The sequence below is a fragment of the Lissotriton vulgaris genome, chromosome 10, assembly GCF_964263255.1.
Source record: "Lissotriton vulgaris chromosome 10, aLisVul1.2, whole genome shotgun sequence".
NCBI classification, from domain to species: domain Eukaryota; kingdom Metazoa; phylum Chordata; class Amphibia; order Caudata; family Salamandridae; genus Lissotriton; species Lissotriton vulgaris.
In genome coordinates, this window is record NC_141698.1 from 888,186,060 (window position 1) to 888,203,238 (window position 17,179).

Consider the following 17,179-nt stretch of genomic DNA (forward strand, 5'->3'; position numbering starts at 1 on the left):
AATTTGATGGCTACTTATTTTTTTTTTGTTTGAAAAACGTTATCTGGACCTTCTAAATCTAAAAGACATCTCCTGTTTCTCCTCATACAAAGACCAATGCCAAGAAGCCAATTTTAGCATAATTTGTGTTCTGTAAAACATATTAATATTAACATGGAGTTGACTGCAGAGCTCATTGTTCTGCCTTGCCACTTCAGCACAAATCATGAAAAATCGTGTGGACTAGCACTAAGGTTAGGCTTATGCTTCCTATGTATTACTGCTTCAACTGGAACACTTGTAGATGATCTTTTTTTTTAACCTGAGCTCATTTAATGATGTTACCAAAATGGTTCTCTCTGATAAATTGTATTCTAAAATGTTCTCTAACAGAACCGTTACATTGCCCATTTGTGAGCAGCTCATTCATTCGTTCATTTAATTCACCACTTTAGATAAACTAAAAGATAACATTGGTCTAGAGAATTCTAGGATTGGACCATGTTGTCCCCAGTGATGGGGTATCACCTAGTTTTTCGTTGAGCTTTGCATGAATTGTTAACATTTGAGCATTGTGAAATGATTGCTAAATGAGAATAACATCAGCTGGTTTTAGAATCATGCTTAAGTTATTAAACATCCTTTCAAGATATTCAGGTCATCCTTTCTAAGCTCTCTAGTTTTCCATATTTTTCCGCTAAACGATTATGGAGTCCCAAGTATATGAAGTGATTGTTTAGATCATCTTGGTTTAAATAAAACATTGGGAAAACTACAGCAGTGGAATTTTAGTATGCTCAAAGGCACTCAATATGTAGGAGAATGATAATGAGCCCAAAATATTTGTGATTTTTAGTTGATGGTGGAATAAAGTTACTGATAAAATTTTCATTGAAATGCTCTTTTGATTAAAATGTCTTTTATATTCACAGGCAAAGTCTACAAAAAGCTAATAACAGGCTCCTGAAGATTCTTTTGGAGGTGGTGAAAATGACTGTGGCTGTTGAAGAAACAATTGGGCATCATGTCCTCAGATTATTGGATAAATCTGGAAAAAGCCATCCTCCTTCCAGAGTAATTGTTTGGGAACCAGACACAGAAATGCATGTAAAGCCTTCTGTCCTTGAGGGTCTTGTAGCAGGTATGATGCTCTAAAATGTTTTGCCACTGAATTTCCTTTTTTTTTTTTTTTAAACTAATTCATTAAGTTATATTTAGTGCTCCAAGTCATGCAGCCCTTCATTGGGTGCAACATTGCTCATTACATCTTTTCAAGATGTCATACATACTTAATGAAGATAGTGTACATGTATGGGATGTTTACAACATGCGAGTTCTGTATTCAGTACGTTCTGCCAGTAACAAAACTGCTTAAACTTTATTATGGGTGGGAAAATGGCAAGGAGAGTGTGGGATGTCCTACAGTTTTTCTGTAAGTATCAAATATAGATTAATTCCTTCTTTTTTTTCAAACTTTCTTTGAAACATTTCAAGATATAAACAAATTTATCACGGGCTCCGACCCGTAATCCAGACACGGAGCAACTCAGCATATTATATCTTCCTGATACAACTTGAAATTGTACTGGTAGTAGTGTACAATTGACACTCTATGTAGTAGAGACCTTCTGGATCCAGCTCTCTGTCAACTACTTGCACTTCCGAATAATTAATCACCCTGTGCAAGTACTTCTAACGGCCTAGAACTCTGAGCCCCACTGGAATCCTCTCCCTGAGTCGGACTATGACATTGTCTCTTCGTAAATTCGATGTCTCTCCTCCTTGAAAACAAGATTACAGAAGTCTAGATATATATATCACCTGAGCGAGACCCGTATATACAGACTGCCGGCAACCTCCTGGCTACTCCAATTCGCTATTCCCCCTTTGTGTTTTGTGCGAGAATCTGAAAAGGTCCTGAAGAAGGTGGTCGTTTCATCCCTTGTATGCCACCGAAACGCGTGTCAACCCCATGTTCAGTTCCGTGAACATATAATATATACTTGGTCGTGGAGATGTTGTAACCTTTAGTCTCCGTTCCATTCAGATGTGTTTCAATGTCATTGATGTATGAGTCTGTCTGAGATTGCATGAGTTATGGTCTGTATGGTTTTGATATGTTTAAAGATTCGTCCTAATCTGGGGGTTATTTGTTCAATAATAATTGGTGTACATATCTTTTGTATTTTTTGTGATAAATTCGTTTATATCTTGAAATATTTCAAAAAAGTTTTAAAAAAAGAGAAAAGCAATGGATCTATATTTGATACTTACAGACATTTTTTTATTAATAAGAAAATAAATAATAATGAATAAACTAATGTTGTAAGTATTGCTCATTTGATTGCACCTTTGTCAAGCCCACCCTGTATATAAAAGTATCTAAATAGAAAAGAAATATAGGTCCTGAGGGAAGTTTTTCATTACAAATTACATTAGAAACCTTTTATTCTGTTAAGTGAAACCTAACTGTCATATTGTATTTCTTGATTTGTGACTTACTTGAGCCCATCTATTTATATTCATTAAGGTAGCTGACTTTAAAGACTATCCGTAACAGCTATTACCTCTTCTAAAGTGAGTGATGGTTTCCAGTTGCTTGTACAGCTCTTCCTTGTATTTCCTTATAGGGTGCCGGCCACAGGGTGCAGGGTTTTACACCCACACCCCATTTCCCCATAGGAGCCTGTGTTACGGACGGTTGTCGGGTGGAACACAAGCTCCCATAGGAAACAATGGGTATCTGACCAAACAGTGTTCGGTCACATCGTAATGCGGCAGGCGGAACCGCGAGTTGGGCGGTCCCGATTCCAACTCTTGTCGGGTGGAAAGTTTCTGCCCTCATCGTAATGAGCTCCTTAATCTTCAAACTAATTCTGTCCCAAAAACTTCCAATGGAAATGTTATGCTAGCATAGCTTTTTCATTCTGCTGGTGCACATCACAACCCTGACACATTGAAAACTATGCTTCTGCTAACTTTCTCTCACCCTGAGGGAACTACCTTCGCCTGCAAGTGCTGTCTCCCTCTTACCAGCACAGAGTAGCATGAACGCCTGAACCCCCCACTGCCCAACACACCTAGGAAATGTCTTTAGATTCCTTGGCCCCCATCCATGATTTAAAATTCATATTTGTCTGGTTGTCATACATAACACATTTCCCCATTTCCAACTCCTGATCCCCCCAATCCACCAAATACTTTGCCCTCAAAAAATATTTCTTCAGGATCAGCTAGCATGAATTATGTCTACTTATGTCTGGTCATTGCATTTCATAGTCTTAAGTTCTGAATCTCAAGCCCGTTTGAAAGGTTACATTTTGAGTGGTCAATTGAAGAGTAAATTGTTTGTACTCTCCTTTTTATACCCTCCTAGAAGAGATGAAGGTGTTACAGAACGTAGGGTACTCTGCTCCCAGGCATATTCCCCATTGTTTGAATTTATACCTGCAGTTCAGTGAATTGTTAATTTCATTCATGAGATGCAATAGTGCTTACTCGAGTGAACACCACATTTTTATTAATGTGCAAAACATTATAAAAGCATAGATGTAAAACACTGTATTGTTCACATGGCACCACATGCCCGAATTCGAAATGACAGTGACTAGTGTCTTTCTTACTTATCAACTGACCAAGAGTTTCCAGTCAGCTGACAGAGGCTTGTTGCCACGCCCACAATTCAGGTATAAAAGATACGGTGGCCGTTCCCTCCTCTTCCAGGATCTCCCCCCCTTAGGAATTACTCATTCATGTAAACCTTGAAATGAACTACATCAAATTCAGGAAATGCTTAAAAGACGCACCTTTTTATACTAGCTTCTGGATAACCTTGGTGTACCTGTAGCATCATAAATCTACTTTATGCTAGTATTTCTAATCAGGCGCATGCGACTGGCCAGCCCTTTATGCCTCGGCTCCGGGCTGCTGCATGCCCAAGGCTCTGATATCTTGTGAACTTCTTAGTGGTTCTATTGTATTACATTGTCCATCAAAGCAGAAGGACTGATCGGGACACATTGTTATCGCTGGCACCTGTTCGCCATGGCTTTCCAACTTATTCATTCTGCTCTCAGTCCTGGTGCACTTTAAGGACACCAAAGTGGGTGGTTAGTTTGGCTTAACTAAATTCCTAAAATAAAGTGAAAAAAGGTAACTAGCATCTGTTTCGCTTTTGATGAGCATAACATGTTTATAAAAGCCTGACCCTTTTTGGGGGGGTTTCAAACCTGTGAGCAAGTCTTTTAATTGAGTTAAGTTACTACTTGTTGCTGTATGAAAAACGTTCTTGTTACTTATTTACTAACTTAAAAATCAAAGCTCCTACTGTGAACATGTACCAACACGTTTTAGCTCAAAATAGAGCATGGTATGTTGAATTTGCTTAGTAACATAATAAAGGGCAATGTTTATAGTTGCACTTCAGATTATGCAATTCCTTTCCACTCTGGGCCAGGATTTTGTGGGCTCTGCTTTTGAAAAGGCTCAGTTAGAAGACGTTTAAAATAACTCCGTTATTGCAGGGCTAATTGTTGAATTCACTGTGCAACTGACAGGACACAGGCTCAAATCCCTGCTGGGCAAACACCCTACAGAAATCGATACAGTGAGCAATAGTAAGCATATACCTGCAGCACCTGTTAAAGCATGGCAGAACCGTGGTAGTCAATGCCAGATAAAAATGCATTGCAGTACCATTACCATACAGCTGCTACATTTCTACAATTCTTACTATGGTAAAGTGAATGCGGCCGTGCCTTAAACTCTGATTCTGCTATCCTGTTTTATTCAAATCCAGTTCTAAATTTTTCAATTTTTTAGGTACTTTTAAGGTAATTGCTTTCGGTGGTAAGTACATAAAATTAGCTTATATGCAGGAATGTAGCAGATACGGTATTTGGTGATGCGTGTAGCTCATGGGTTAATAAAGGCAGAGTCGACTGTTCTGTATATTTATGAAAGCTACAGTTTATGCACTTGAGCTATATATGTGTCCTCAATTAGAGTTTGTTGGCACCGTCCAACTGCTACAAAGACACCTTCCTCTGTTATTTACATGGGATTCCCTTCAAGCATGTCTACTGCGACTCCCTTTAGTAGCGTGATGATGCTGAAGTTTTTTTTCCCTTGTCGGTAATTGATTGAAAAACCAATTCAGAAATATAGAATACAGAGATAAGGAATCAGAAATGTTAGTTTATGACAGCACTAACACTTCAACCACGAAAATTGTACTTTAGAATAACATTTACATAAAAGTAAAAAATAAAGAGGACTATGTTTCTCTCTTCTCTGTTATACCTAAAGTTGAAAGCACTAAAAGAAAAAAATCTTCATATGGGTTTGCACTCTTTATGTAAACACTTAATGGTAAACCTTATAAAAGATAACATTTGCTTCCGGATTCTGGACTAATGCTTCCGCATTAGTCCATTCCTTATACAAGTCATTATGTATTGGTCTAAAATGAAAATTATTGTGGCTTCATTACATATTAATCAAATTGTAGAGAAATGTTATGTTTAAATTTATATTGGATTCCCCTCTCAATAACCATCTATTGCAAGGCAAGTGATTCCATCTATTGCAAGTAGAGTGATCCTCCTATCTGCACTACTTTATTATGCCCCGTTAAAATGAATTCTCTGGGCTTCAATCTCAATGCAGTCTAATACATGCTACTCTTCCGTTGAAATATTGTATGGTAACATGGACAAGATTAGGAGCTTGATGAGCTCAGTTATTTATGTTATCAAGTTAGTGACAGTAGGACGATTTTCTTTGTGACATGATAAAAAAAAACACTTTTCTCATCTGTTCACCCACATGTAGGTTCATTGATTGATGGCTTTGCTACTTAACTGTGGTTGGGCCTACTCTTGGTATTTTGTTTTTTTGCCATTTTTTTATTTTGACTATTTTCCACTGGAAACAGATGGTTCTGCATTGTCAGTGTAATGGGGTATCCTTCTCATGATTAGTGGGCATAATTGAAAAGCCATCATTCATCTTTACAATTGACATCCCGGGAGCCTAGCTTAGACTGAGAATTCCTTAGATAAAGCAAAATATTACACAAATAATTTTGTTCATTTACTAGGAAATCTGTCACAGATTTCTATCTTACCTGCCAATTGAGGAATGCCTAAGAACATTTCTCAACTGCTATAATTCTATAGCATAATTGTGCCCACAGTGTGGACTATAGATGTAAATTAGCATTAGTGTGCACATGATGCACCTCAGCTCTCCTCAGGAGGTGGAGGGAGGGGTGACCAGCATGCATTTACACCCTCTGTTTATCTTCTGCTCTCGTTTCTTTTCTACTCATTGTGGAGGATGACCTCTAAACACTAACTTTCGGGCTGTTTTCAACTATTTGTTATGTTCTATTTGGGGTTGTGGTCAAACTTCCCCTCATTTCCCTTCCTACAAAGCTTGTTTTTTTCATAAAAGAATTGGTTTTACCAGCTTTGATTTTTGAGAGACAGTTAGGCTTCATGCAGCCGTGAGTAAAATTCTGTCTCTTTGACTTGGATTCTTGTGTTTTCAGGCCACAAGACTGTTATTGAAACTGTGCCATCTAGGAGCAAACATTAGTAAGGACACTAGCAGGATTACATGTATGTACTGTTTTTGTTCTGTTCAATGTATAGACATGTGGAAGTGCATCTAAAAATAAATTAAAATACCCTTAGAGAAAAAGCTGTGAAGGTGATTACCACATTTTATTAATGGGACTTGGCAAATCCGTAGACATCTAAGGACACTATCAGCCTGCTGAGCTCTACCCAGAAGAGATTCTAATATGTGGCTAATTGACTGAGGTGATTCTCCAGGGTCTCTTATAGACTCGACTGTGGAACCTTCAAAGAGAGATAAGGCCACTGTTGTGTATAAATCTGCTGGCCATAGAAGGTTCTCCACTTTCTGTTTAAAAACATTTTATTTGCATTTTCCTATAAAACTTGTACAATCACATAGTTTTAGTAGGAGAATTCAAACGGAACAGATGGCGCCACCTGCTAAAGTTGTTCACAGAAAGCACAATTATCTATCTATATGAGGTGCACCTGTTGCATGCTCTCTATGTGTTGTCTACATGTTCTCCTGTCCCTCCCCCCCACCCACCTTCTGCTAGCTCCAACTGCAGAAGCATAATAGGTTCACATGTGTCCACTTAAAAAGACAAAATTGTAATAATGTTAGTCTTCATTCACATGTGCCACAGCAAAGTCCTCCCGTAGCGGCGAGATAGGGTTCCAAAGTTTGTCCCTTCCCCATCAGTGAAGGTGACCTAGTGTCCTCCATCGCAAAAGAAGGGCTAGGCTGGACATCCCTTCTCTCAGATTCTTAACAAGTGGCTTTCAAAGGTTCACAAGTATAAATTTACATCTACATCTTCTACCTTCTCCTTAGGTCCAAGTCCCACCCCCTGTAGAGCCCCTTTGATGTGGATTGAGCTCTTCTTAAAAGCAGAATTCTTATTCCTTAATTAGTAATTGACCCTCACATGTAAAACCCTGAGGAATGGCAGTGCACTGATCTAAATCTGTATGCTGATAAGAACATGTAAAGTATGTTTATTCACCGAAGTACACCGTCATAGAAATGACATTCACTGTGCAATGAACTGTGAAATATGAGAAACTAAGAAACAGTAAGGCAGACTGAATTATGATCATAGAATTGATACAAAGATGTAGAATCCATAAAAGACAGAGAACTGGAATGTACTAAGAAAAGTTTGCCTGTGAAACTGCTATAATAATATTGAATATACCCATGTTTTTTCAAGAGAGGCAACATTGTGGGTTGAGAGATTGTGCAGGCAGACTCAACTGTAGCCCTCCATGTGCAGCCTGTAAAGAGCGAAGGAGTCTTGCTCACCTTTAGGCAGGCAATCCTGGCTCTGTCATTCTGTAGTACTAGAGGTTTTTGGAGGCTCTTTTGTCATGTCAACCATGTGCTTAAATGCGCAAAATAAATATGTGGTATAAATTTCCCTAATTTTGATCAGACATTTACACCCTCCAAAAAGACAGTCTACTGGTACATTGGGTTGTTCTATATTATCGACACAGACTGAAAAGTGGATCTGGGGTGTTTTGGCATGTGGTGGTCTTGCAAAAACAATATGACCTTTCACAAATTCATATTTTTCTGTATAGACACAATTATGTAGCAGGTTTATTGCTACACTGGAAAACCGATTCAGAAAAGGGGGTGGTGATGGACAGAGTATCTGAATTAAGCAGACCACTCCTACTCAGTCCAAAGATCAGGGCTTGATCCATCACCATTTTTTAGCTCACTGCACCATCCCAGCTCAGAACCTGGCTACATGCAAATTAGTCTGTCCCTGGCCCAGTGCATCATGGGAACAGGGCAGACCAAACTACCAAGCCAGTTCTTATACTGGAAAGGAAACAAGCTTCCGGGGACCGGTTTCTGGCATTACAGCCGTCTTCGGCCCGGCTTGCTTGAATCAACACCTGTCCATCACCACCCCCTTTTTCTGAATCGTTTTGTCCACCATAAGCATGGTAGGGTATGTTCAGACATGAGTCCCTTGCTCACTGCACCATCAGGATTCAAGCAAGCAGGGCCGAAGACGGCTGTAATGCCAGAAACCGGTCCCCCGGAAGCTTGTTTCCTTTCCAGTAAAAGAATTGGCTTGGTAGTTTCGTCTGCCCTGTTCCCATGATGCACTGGGCCAGGGACGGACTAATTTGCATGTAGCCAGGTTCTGAGCTGGGATGATGCAGTGAGCTAAAAAACAGTGATGGATCAAGCCCTGATCTGTTGACTGGGTACGAGTATTCTGCTTAATTCAGATGCTCTGTCCATCACCACCCCCTTTTTCTGAATAGTTTTGTCCACCATAAGCGTGGTAGGGTATGCTCAGACATGAGTCCCTTGCTCACTGCACCATCAGGATTCAAGCAACCGGGCCGAAGACGGCTGTAATGCCAGAAACCGGTCCCCGCAAGCTTGTTTCCTTTCCAGTAAAAGAATTGGCTTGGTAGTTTGGTCTGCCCTGTTCCCATGATGCACTGGACCAGGGACGGACTAATTTGCATGTAGCCAGGTTCTGATCTGGGATGATGCAGTGAGCTAAAAAACGGTGATGGATCAAGCCCTGATCTGTTGACTGGGTATGAGTATTCTGCTTAATTCAGATGCTCTGGCCATCACCACCCCCTTTTTCTGAATCGTTTTGTCCACCATAAGCATGGTAGGGTATGCTCAGACATGAGTCCCTTGCTCACTGCACCATCAGGATTCAAGCAAGCCGGGCCAAAGACGGCTGCAATGCCAGAAACCGGTCCCCGGAAGCTTGTTTCCTTTCCAGTAAAAGAATTGGCTTGGTAGTTTGGTCTGCCCTGTTCCCATGATGCACTGTACCAGGGACGGACTAATTTGCATGTAGCCAGGTTCTGAGCTGGGATGATGCAGTGAGCTAAAAAACGGTGATGGATCAAGCCCTGATCTGTTGACTGGGTACGAGTATTCTGCTTAATTCAGATGCTCTGTCCATCACCACCCCCTTTTTCTGAATCAACACTGGAAAACCTGCTACAAATTCATGAATCAGTGTCTTTTGAGTAGGAAAGGAAAGGGTACAGCACATGTGGGTGTAAGAGAAAGGTTTTTCCCCAGGTGAGAATTTTTTCCCTATGTTTGAAAAAAATGTAAGTAAAAACATATGTCGTTGCACATTTCCGCAATGTGTACTGTGAATTTTCAACGTGTAGAAATTACACTAAGACTCACACAGAGGAAATGTTGATAACAGTTTGTGAAGACCTGAGACATTTACTTCTTTATAACTGAATCCTGGTCATTCATCTAGACAGGGCACTAAATAGTCCTAATCTTTTAGGAGTGCATGGATATTGGACTTTAGTTTATCTTCAGGCAGCTGCCAAATATAGAGAAACCAAAAGGCAAATTTCTGCTAAATTTGCATTAATTCGTTTACCTTTTCTACAAATGTGTTTCTATACAAATTAAGAATTAACACTGTTTTTGAAAATGGTGTATGTTGGAAATGGCTCTTTCTGCAGGGTAACCACCAGACCTTTTGCATTCTTCCTCCTACTTTTTGATGAATTGTTTTTTTTTGGCTTTAGGGCTCTGTGCACTTTATCACTGCTAACCAGTGCTAAAGTTCTTATGCTCCCTCTGTAAAACAGGGCAGAAGTGGCTTATACCAAGTTGGCATATTTCATTTACTTAGATGTCCCTTGTAGAGGGGTATACCATATACCCAGGGCCTGTAAATTCAATGCTACCAGTGAGCCACTCACTTAAGTAGCACCACAAAACATGTCCCAGACCTGCCATTGCAGCCTGAATGCAGTGTTGCACTGCCATGTCAACTTGGCATTTAAACCCCCTAGCCAAGCCTTAAACTCCCCTTTTATTACATATAAGTCACCGCTAAGCCAGGGCAGGGTTGCTGCGTAGTTAAAATGTGGGACATGCAATTCTAAGTTTTAAACATCCTGGTAGTGAAAAAATTCCAAATTAGTTTTTCACTACTGCGAGGCCTACTCATCCCATAGGCTAACTTTGGGGATTACTTATTACATTTAAGAAGCTATAAATCTTAATTGAGAGGAGGTAGATATATCATGTTTGGTAATTGTAATGATAAACCCTCTTTAATGGCAAAGTCTGATTTTTCATTACAATTTTGGAAATGCCAATTTTAGTAAGTTTGCATTTTCCTGCCCTGAGCCCTTTGTTCCTGCAGCTTGTCTTGGGTCACATTACGGTTAGCAGCTTACAGATGTTGTGGATTCCTCCCAGTCACACAATAGTGGGGTTAGGTGTGCCTCAATTGGCAATCAACTGGGAGGATAGGGGGACAAGCTGAGGACAGCCCCACTTACATCTGAATAGGCTGTATCCTGTCTCCTCACAATAGGCCTAACACCCTTGTATTGCCACTGTAGCAAGCTTGGAGCCAAGGGAGTCAGGAAATTCTAAGGACTTCAAAGGACCTTTAAGAAACTTCTCACACCTTCCAGAAGAAAAGGCACCAGGGTATAAAAATAGGACCCTGGATCCCACCACTTCAGTACACTTCTGGACCTGTGAATACTTGGCCAGGAAGAAATACTGCTGTGCTGCTGAAGGACTGCCACTCTGCTGGACTGCTGCTCTAGAAGAACTGCTCCCCAGCTGTGCTGACCTGCTACCCTCTTGCTTGTCTGAGAAGCACTGGACCTGCATCTCTTGAACCCAGAGTGACTCCAAGGGCTAATTGGCTGGCATCCTGAGCTGAAGCCTCAGGGACATAACAGTCTTCTAAAGAACGTGCACCCTCCTTCTGTGAGTCTACCCTGCCAAGAGGTGTCCCCCCAACCCCCAGTCTTGGACCCTTGGAAGTGGGCCTAAGGTGCTTACCAGCGGAACTGACGCATCTTCTCTGCTGAGTGGCACATCCTCCAGCCGAACTAATGCATCTTGTCGGCTGAGTGATGCATTCTCTGGCAAAACCACTGTTTCGCTGCTGCATGGACTGTACCCAGCGCAGAAGGCCCACATTGCCCTCACAGTCGGTGTGGGGCGCGATCCAGGTCCTTGCATGTTAGTTAGTATGTTATGTTAGTATGAATTGTAGACTGCACGTTCACCCTGGGGTTTCTTGGCGCTGTGTACCGCTGGGGAACCCGTCCTGGCTTTCCCTGTGAAATGGTCCCTATTGGGCATCCCCAAGGTGAAGCCAGGCATCCCCGGCAGCGAGGGGGCCGTGTTGGAGATTAAGCAAGCTATTGCCCAGAGTTGCAGCGTGGGACCCATGGTTAGAGAGGCACCGAGGCTAGATTTATCGAGCCCCCAAACATTGGGTCTGTACCCTGCCGTGTCAGGAATCGAACCCTGGTCCCAGGCCGACCTCTGCTTCTGGGTCTGCCGCCTCTAACCGGTGAGCCACACATCTCTCGTCGATGGTAGTTCGACAACTACTCCAGCCTCCGCATCGCTGCTCCTCAGAACTGACACATAATCAGCTGCGCACTGCATCCCCAACTCCAGACTTTGCACGCAAACCCTTTGACGATATCCTCAACGACTACGAAACAGGAACTCGCATCATAGCTTCGCTGCATCTTGGTACTGGCAAGTTCTTTCGGCAGTGCAGTACTTCTTCAAACCCGGAACCACACAACACTCCACAACCAGGATTTAAGGTACTTTGTTCAGCGTGTTTAACTGGGTCTCTGTAGCCGGCCTACGCTCCATTGCATTCAGCCTGAATTTGTGACTTTGTCCCGGTCTGGCGCGACGAGATATCCCTTGTAGGTGCTTTATGCTTTTTGGGCTATTTCGACTTAAAACATTAAGATTCAGTATCTCCGGTTTTACTAATTAGTGTTGTTGTTTTGGTCTTGTTTTATTTATAAAAATTTACTCTGTTTCCAAACCTGGTGTGGGATCTCTTTGTGTTGTATTTTCACTTTTTTTCCTGTGTAACGTGTAGCACAAATCCTTTAAACATTGACTTCAAGTTAAGGCTGACTGCTCTGTGCCAAGCTACTGGAGGGTGAGCAAAGGTTAATTTGGAGTTTGCTAGTGCCTTACGCTGACTAGGATTGTGGTTGTTGCTTGACCAGGGCTAACACCCCAGTCAATCAGTAACCTAATTTCTAACAGTGTATTATGTACTTAACATATATTGCAACAAATTGAAGCTTGTCGTAATTTAGAAGGATATAGCAAGTCACCGACAGGTTTGGTGATCATATAGAGGAAAGAGCCTGAATTCCTCGTTTCTTTATAGAGTCACAGAACTACAAAATGAATTGCACTATCCTTGTAGTGTACAGTGGTGTCTATTTGATTTATTTTACATATAGAAATGTATTGCTTTTTCCATTTTGGTTGATGATTTTTCATATCTTGAGTTGCACAGTATTCCTATAAGTTATAGGGCGTCCTGAGCAAGTGGCCCATGATATCTGATGGTCCTTTTTGTAGTGATTGCGGATACTGATGCAACCTACTTAGTATCTGTCTGGGAAAGTGTAACTAGATTCTAGAGTCCTGCTTTCTTCTAGTGAAATCAAGCAGTGCAATAAAAACCACACTGCCTCATTTGTCATCTTATAAGTTACTAACATTTCCAGCAAAACTATAGAAAATAGCTGGAAAAGTTAAATTACGTTACAGTTAGAACGGCACTGATTTTTCTGCAGGAAACTTAGATTTGATTGGGTAAAATCATTAGCGCAATAAACTCCTAAATTGATTACAGGACTCCCTTACCAGCCCTCTCCATGAAGGATCACATGATGTCTCTCATATCAAAGAACTCTTAACTATCAATTGCAACCAAGTCGAAGAATGAAGGGAGGTGGTTTTTGATCCGAATACATAAAGATACTCAAGAACTCTGTACTGTTAGCACATGCACTGAAAAGGCTGACCACCTAAGCTTCATAATATTACTCAGTAAAAAGTTAGACACCACTCCTTCTCAAGTGATTGGCATTGATGTGGGATGGAATTTCAACCCACCTATGAACAAGAATGTGGACAGAGGCTCCAAGTGTAAATTCCATTGGACTAAATCTCAATCAATACTCAATACTGCAATAGACTTCATCAGAAAGCTGTGGAGGATTAATCATCAGATTTTAATTTCCAATTCTACAGTTATTTGGAGAATGACTATATTCTCATGGACTGTCCCAATTTATCTTTCAGGTATGATTCAGCTATAGAAGTTGTTGTGGTATCTGACCGCGCATGTTTATCAATAACCTTCGTGATGGGAGACACACACAATAATTCTATACTGATAATGAGTGACCATGTAAGATTGATCAGACTAAGATTTCCTTGATTCCTTCCTAATTCCTTGATGATAATCGGCCCTCTGCTAAAACACTTAATTATTTGTGGTGCTTTATAAGATACGCTGGAAAGTCCTATAATTGAAATGACGACAAGAAAATATAGGGAGCAAAAACACTGAGGGCCAGATGTACAACCCTTTTTTGCCCACACAAACAGGATATCCTCCCAATTGCGGCAGCAAAAAAGGGTAATAGCATGTACAAATGCTATTTTGCGAGTCACTGACTCGCAAAATAGCATTTGCGACCTTCGCTATTAGGAAGGGGCGTCCCTTCCTAATAGCGGATCAACATGCTATGTACTGATGTTTTGCGGCCACAAAACACTCGCAGTTTACCACGTACTTCAAGTAGGTGGTAAACCACTCGCAAAGTGAAAGGGGTCCCCAGGGGACCTCTTCTCCTTTGTGAGTATGTGGGGAAATATTTTTTAAGAGAAGGCAGTGGGCCCGGAGACCACTGTTTTCCCTTAAAAAATGAAACTGAAAAGTTTCATTTTTAAAATGTTTTAATAAAAAATGGGCTGCATTTTAAAAATACAAAAACTGCTTTATTAAAAAGCAGTCCCAGACATGGTGGTCTGCTGAACCTAGCAGGCCACCATCCCTGGGAGGGCTGGCATTCCTAATGGGTTCGCAAATTGCGAGTCTCAATAGTATTAATGAGCCTCTCGCAATTTGGAATCGCAAACTGTGGTCAAAACGCTGTTGCAAATGCAATATAGCGCCTTGCAATTGCGAGTCACAAAAGACTCACAATTTGCGAAGCGCTATTTTACGCGTCGTACATCTGGCCCTGAGTTAGTTAAGGCAACAGGACAAAAACACATCCACTCATAAGTGGCGATCGAAATCCTGTCCAAAAACATCAGAAGAGACTGTAGGCTAGTTAGATTAGCAATAGGAAACACAATACGTAAGACCTCTGTACATGCAGGTTACATAGCTATCCTTACTGGTGCAGCAGACTAAGCCAGACCAGCTTTAGTTACACTGTTGACAAATATGCAGAAGTCTAAGGCTAACACCCTAAATGGAAGTAAGACAGAAGTCTGCCCACGTAACATATAAGGTACACCTGAAGAACTTGTTCATATTAGCCTTAGTTGGCAATCAGAATTTTTAAAATACATGGGAATACGGTTCAACGGCAGTCCAAATTGAATCGTAAAAAATATGTTAGCTATACTTCAATATTGTTACTTTAAAATGCATTACCTAGTGGGTAAGGGTAGACCAGCCAAATGATGATTACGTCTTTAGAAAACTATTTACTCCCTGTTAGACTCTCCAATGTTAAAATGCTATGATGTCAAATGTTTTTATCATTTTCTGTTCGTGAATAACTTTGATGGCTGCCACAATGCTGCCAAATAAAGTTTTGAATCTAATTGAATTGACTCTCCAATGTTTTTTTAAAGAATATAGGCCTATTGATTACGACTTTGGAAAACAAAGACCAAGCCTTTTTTTTCTCAAATCTTTTTTATTGAATTTTAAGAAAAGAACAAATAACTATACAATACAGTAATAAAATCATAGGAAATGCAATCATGAGAAATACAAACACAAATCCTGAGAAATACAAATCATGAGAAAAAAACAAAGTAGAAGAATTACAAGTTACTCAAGTGCCCAGCCATGGTATTCGCAGTGAGCTTGCAGCAACGTATAGATGGTCGAACAAGCAGAATTCCCCATGCGTGGTCAAAAAATATTTACAACACAATATTTGGCACAGGTGTGACAAGCCGATACATTTACATAATTGTGGATGCAGTAAATACAATGCAGTACTGGAGTATCATCGTAATTATAGCCTACCATACGCATTATGTCTTGGGGCCTTAGGTCAGATTTCAAGGGGGATCATATGAAAAAAATGAGGCATCAAGGAATTTCCATAGTTTCCTGTTGGATTTACGCCAGGGAGAGGTATGAAGTGCGCCATTATCTGCTCCTCTATGGAAGGATAGCCATTTTTGCCACATTCTTAAAAGAAACTGCTTTGAAGTTTTTTTCAGTTACACAATACAATTTTACAGGCTAAAGTGAGCATGAGATCTAGCAAGTAACGGCCATTCACGTCTTCGATCCTAGTGTCCAGAACACCTAATATAATATAGGAAAATTCCCTTGGAGGAGTTATGTTGAAAGTATTGCCTATACACTTGAAGATTTTGTCCAAATATGATTGATTGTAAGGTAGGAAAATGGAAGAGCATGTGGGCAAGGTTGCCGACATGAGATTTACAATTCCAGCATGTCGGGCTCTCACTAAGATTAAGTTGAAAGATTTTTCAGGTATCCAGTATGTCCTATTTATTAGCATGAGTTTGGTTTGCGACAATATTGGGGATATTTTATTTGAAAATGGGGTGCTATGTATCTTCTCCCAGTCATATGGGATATTGCTGGAGTTGGGTTCAGATTCTCATTTTACGTCGCATTTCATGTGAGACTTTTGCGATTTAGGGGAGAGAAGTTTGTATATTTTAGAGACGGTGTATCCTAACTTTAGTAGTTGTTACATCTTTGAGATTATTGACGGGTCAAAGGGTTTGATGGAACGCATCGAGAAGAGAGATTTTAGCTTTAGGAATTTATAAAAATCCATCGGTTTTAGCTCGTGAAGAGTCTGGAGGACGGAAAAAGGTAATGGAAGGGTCCCTGTAAAAAGGTTTTTGACTAGATTTATGCCGTTTTTAGGCCTGTCTTCCCAATGGAGCATCTCTCCATCAATCTTCAGGTTTGGGTTGCGCCAGAGCGAGGACAAGTTGGACTTGTTGCTTTTTAGTGTAGAGGGTTGTTCCAGCCGCAATAGGGCTCTTTTTGTATTAGGCAGGATGTATTTTTAGTGGGGGGGGGGATAAGATATATCCATGGTGAGGAGAGCAGGTAAAGACATATCATTGATGATTGATCTTTCTATATCTATCCAGACTGGGGTGTAGTCAGTCTGAGGGATTAGCCACTTGGATCCTTGCTTGCAAAGATACTCTGTTTGGTAGTTCCTAAAGTTTAAAAGGCCCAGACCATCTTTCTCTTTTGGTAATTGAAGTTTTTCATTGATATTCTGTGCTTCTTGTCGTGCCAAAGGAACGTGTTGAAAAGTTTATAGATTTTATTCAGGAAGTCATTTGAAAACGTCATTGGTAGCATGCCGGCTAAATAGTTAACAAGAGGAGTAATCGTCTCAGCTCTTCCCCACCAAGACAAAAATTTAGGCAACCAGCCATCTAGCAGTGAAGAGATTTTCTTGTAGAGGGAATTCTCCTTGGTTTGAGGGGTGGTGATCAGATCTCCGGTGAAGTTCAAGCCCAGATTCTT

General features: G+C 40.7%; 1 protein-coding gene across 3 annotated transcripts in view; it reads left to right on the forward strand.

Annotated features, from left to right (window-relative positions):
* AKAP9 (A-kinase anchoring protein 9) overlaps positions 1-17,179 on the forward strand; it is a 1,796,561-nt gene that overhangs the window by 1,017,314 nt on the left and 762,068 nt on the right. For all 3 annotated transcript variants that reach the window (XM_086941844.1, XM_086941845.1, XM_086941846.1), the window contains one exon: positions 912-1,120. In XM_086941844.1, coding sequence (XP_086797970.1) covers positions 912-1,120 — 209 coding nt within the window. The remainder of the gene's footprint in view (positions 1-911; positions 1,121-17,179) is intronic.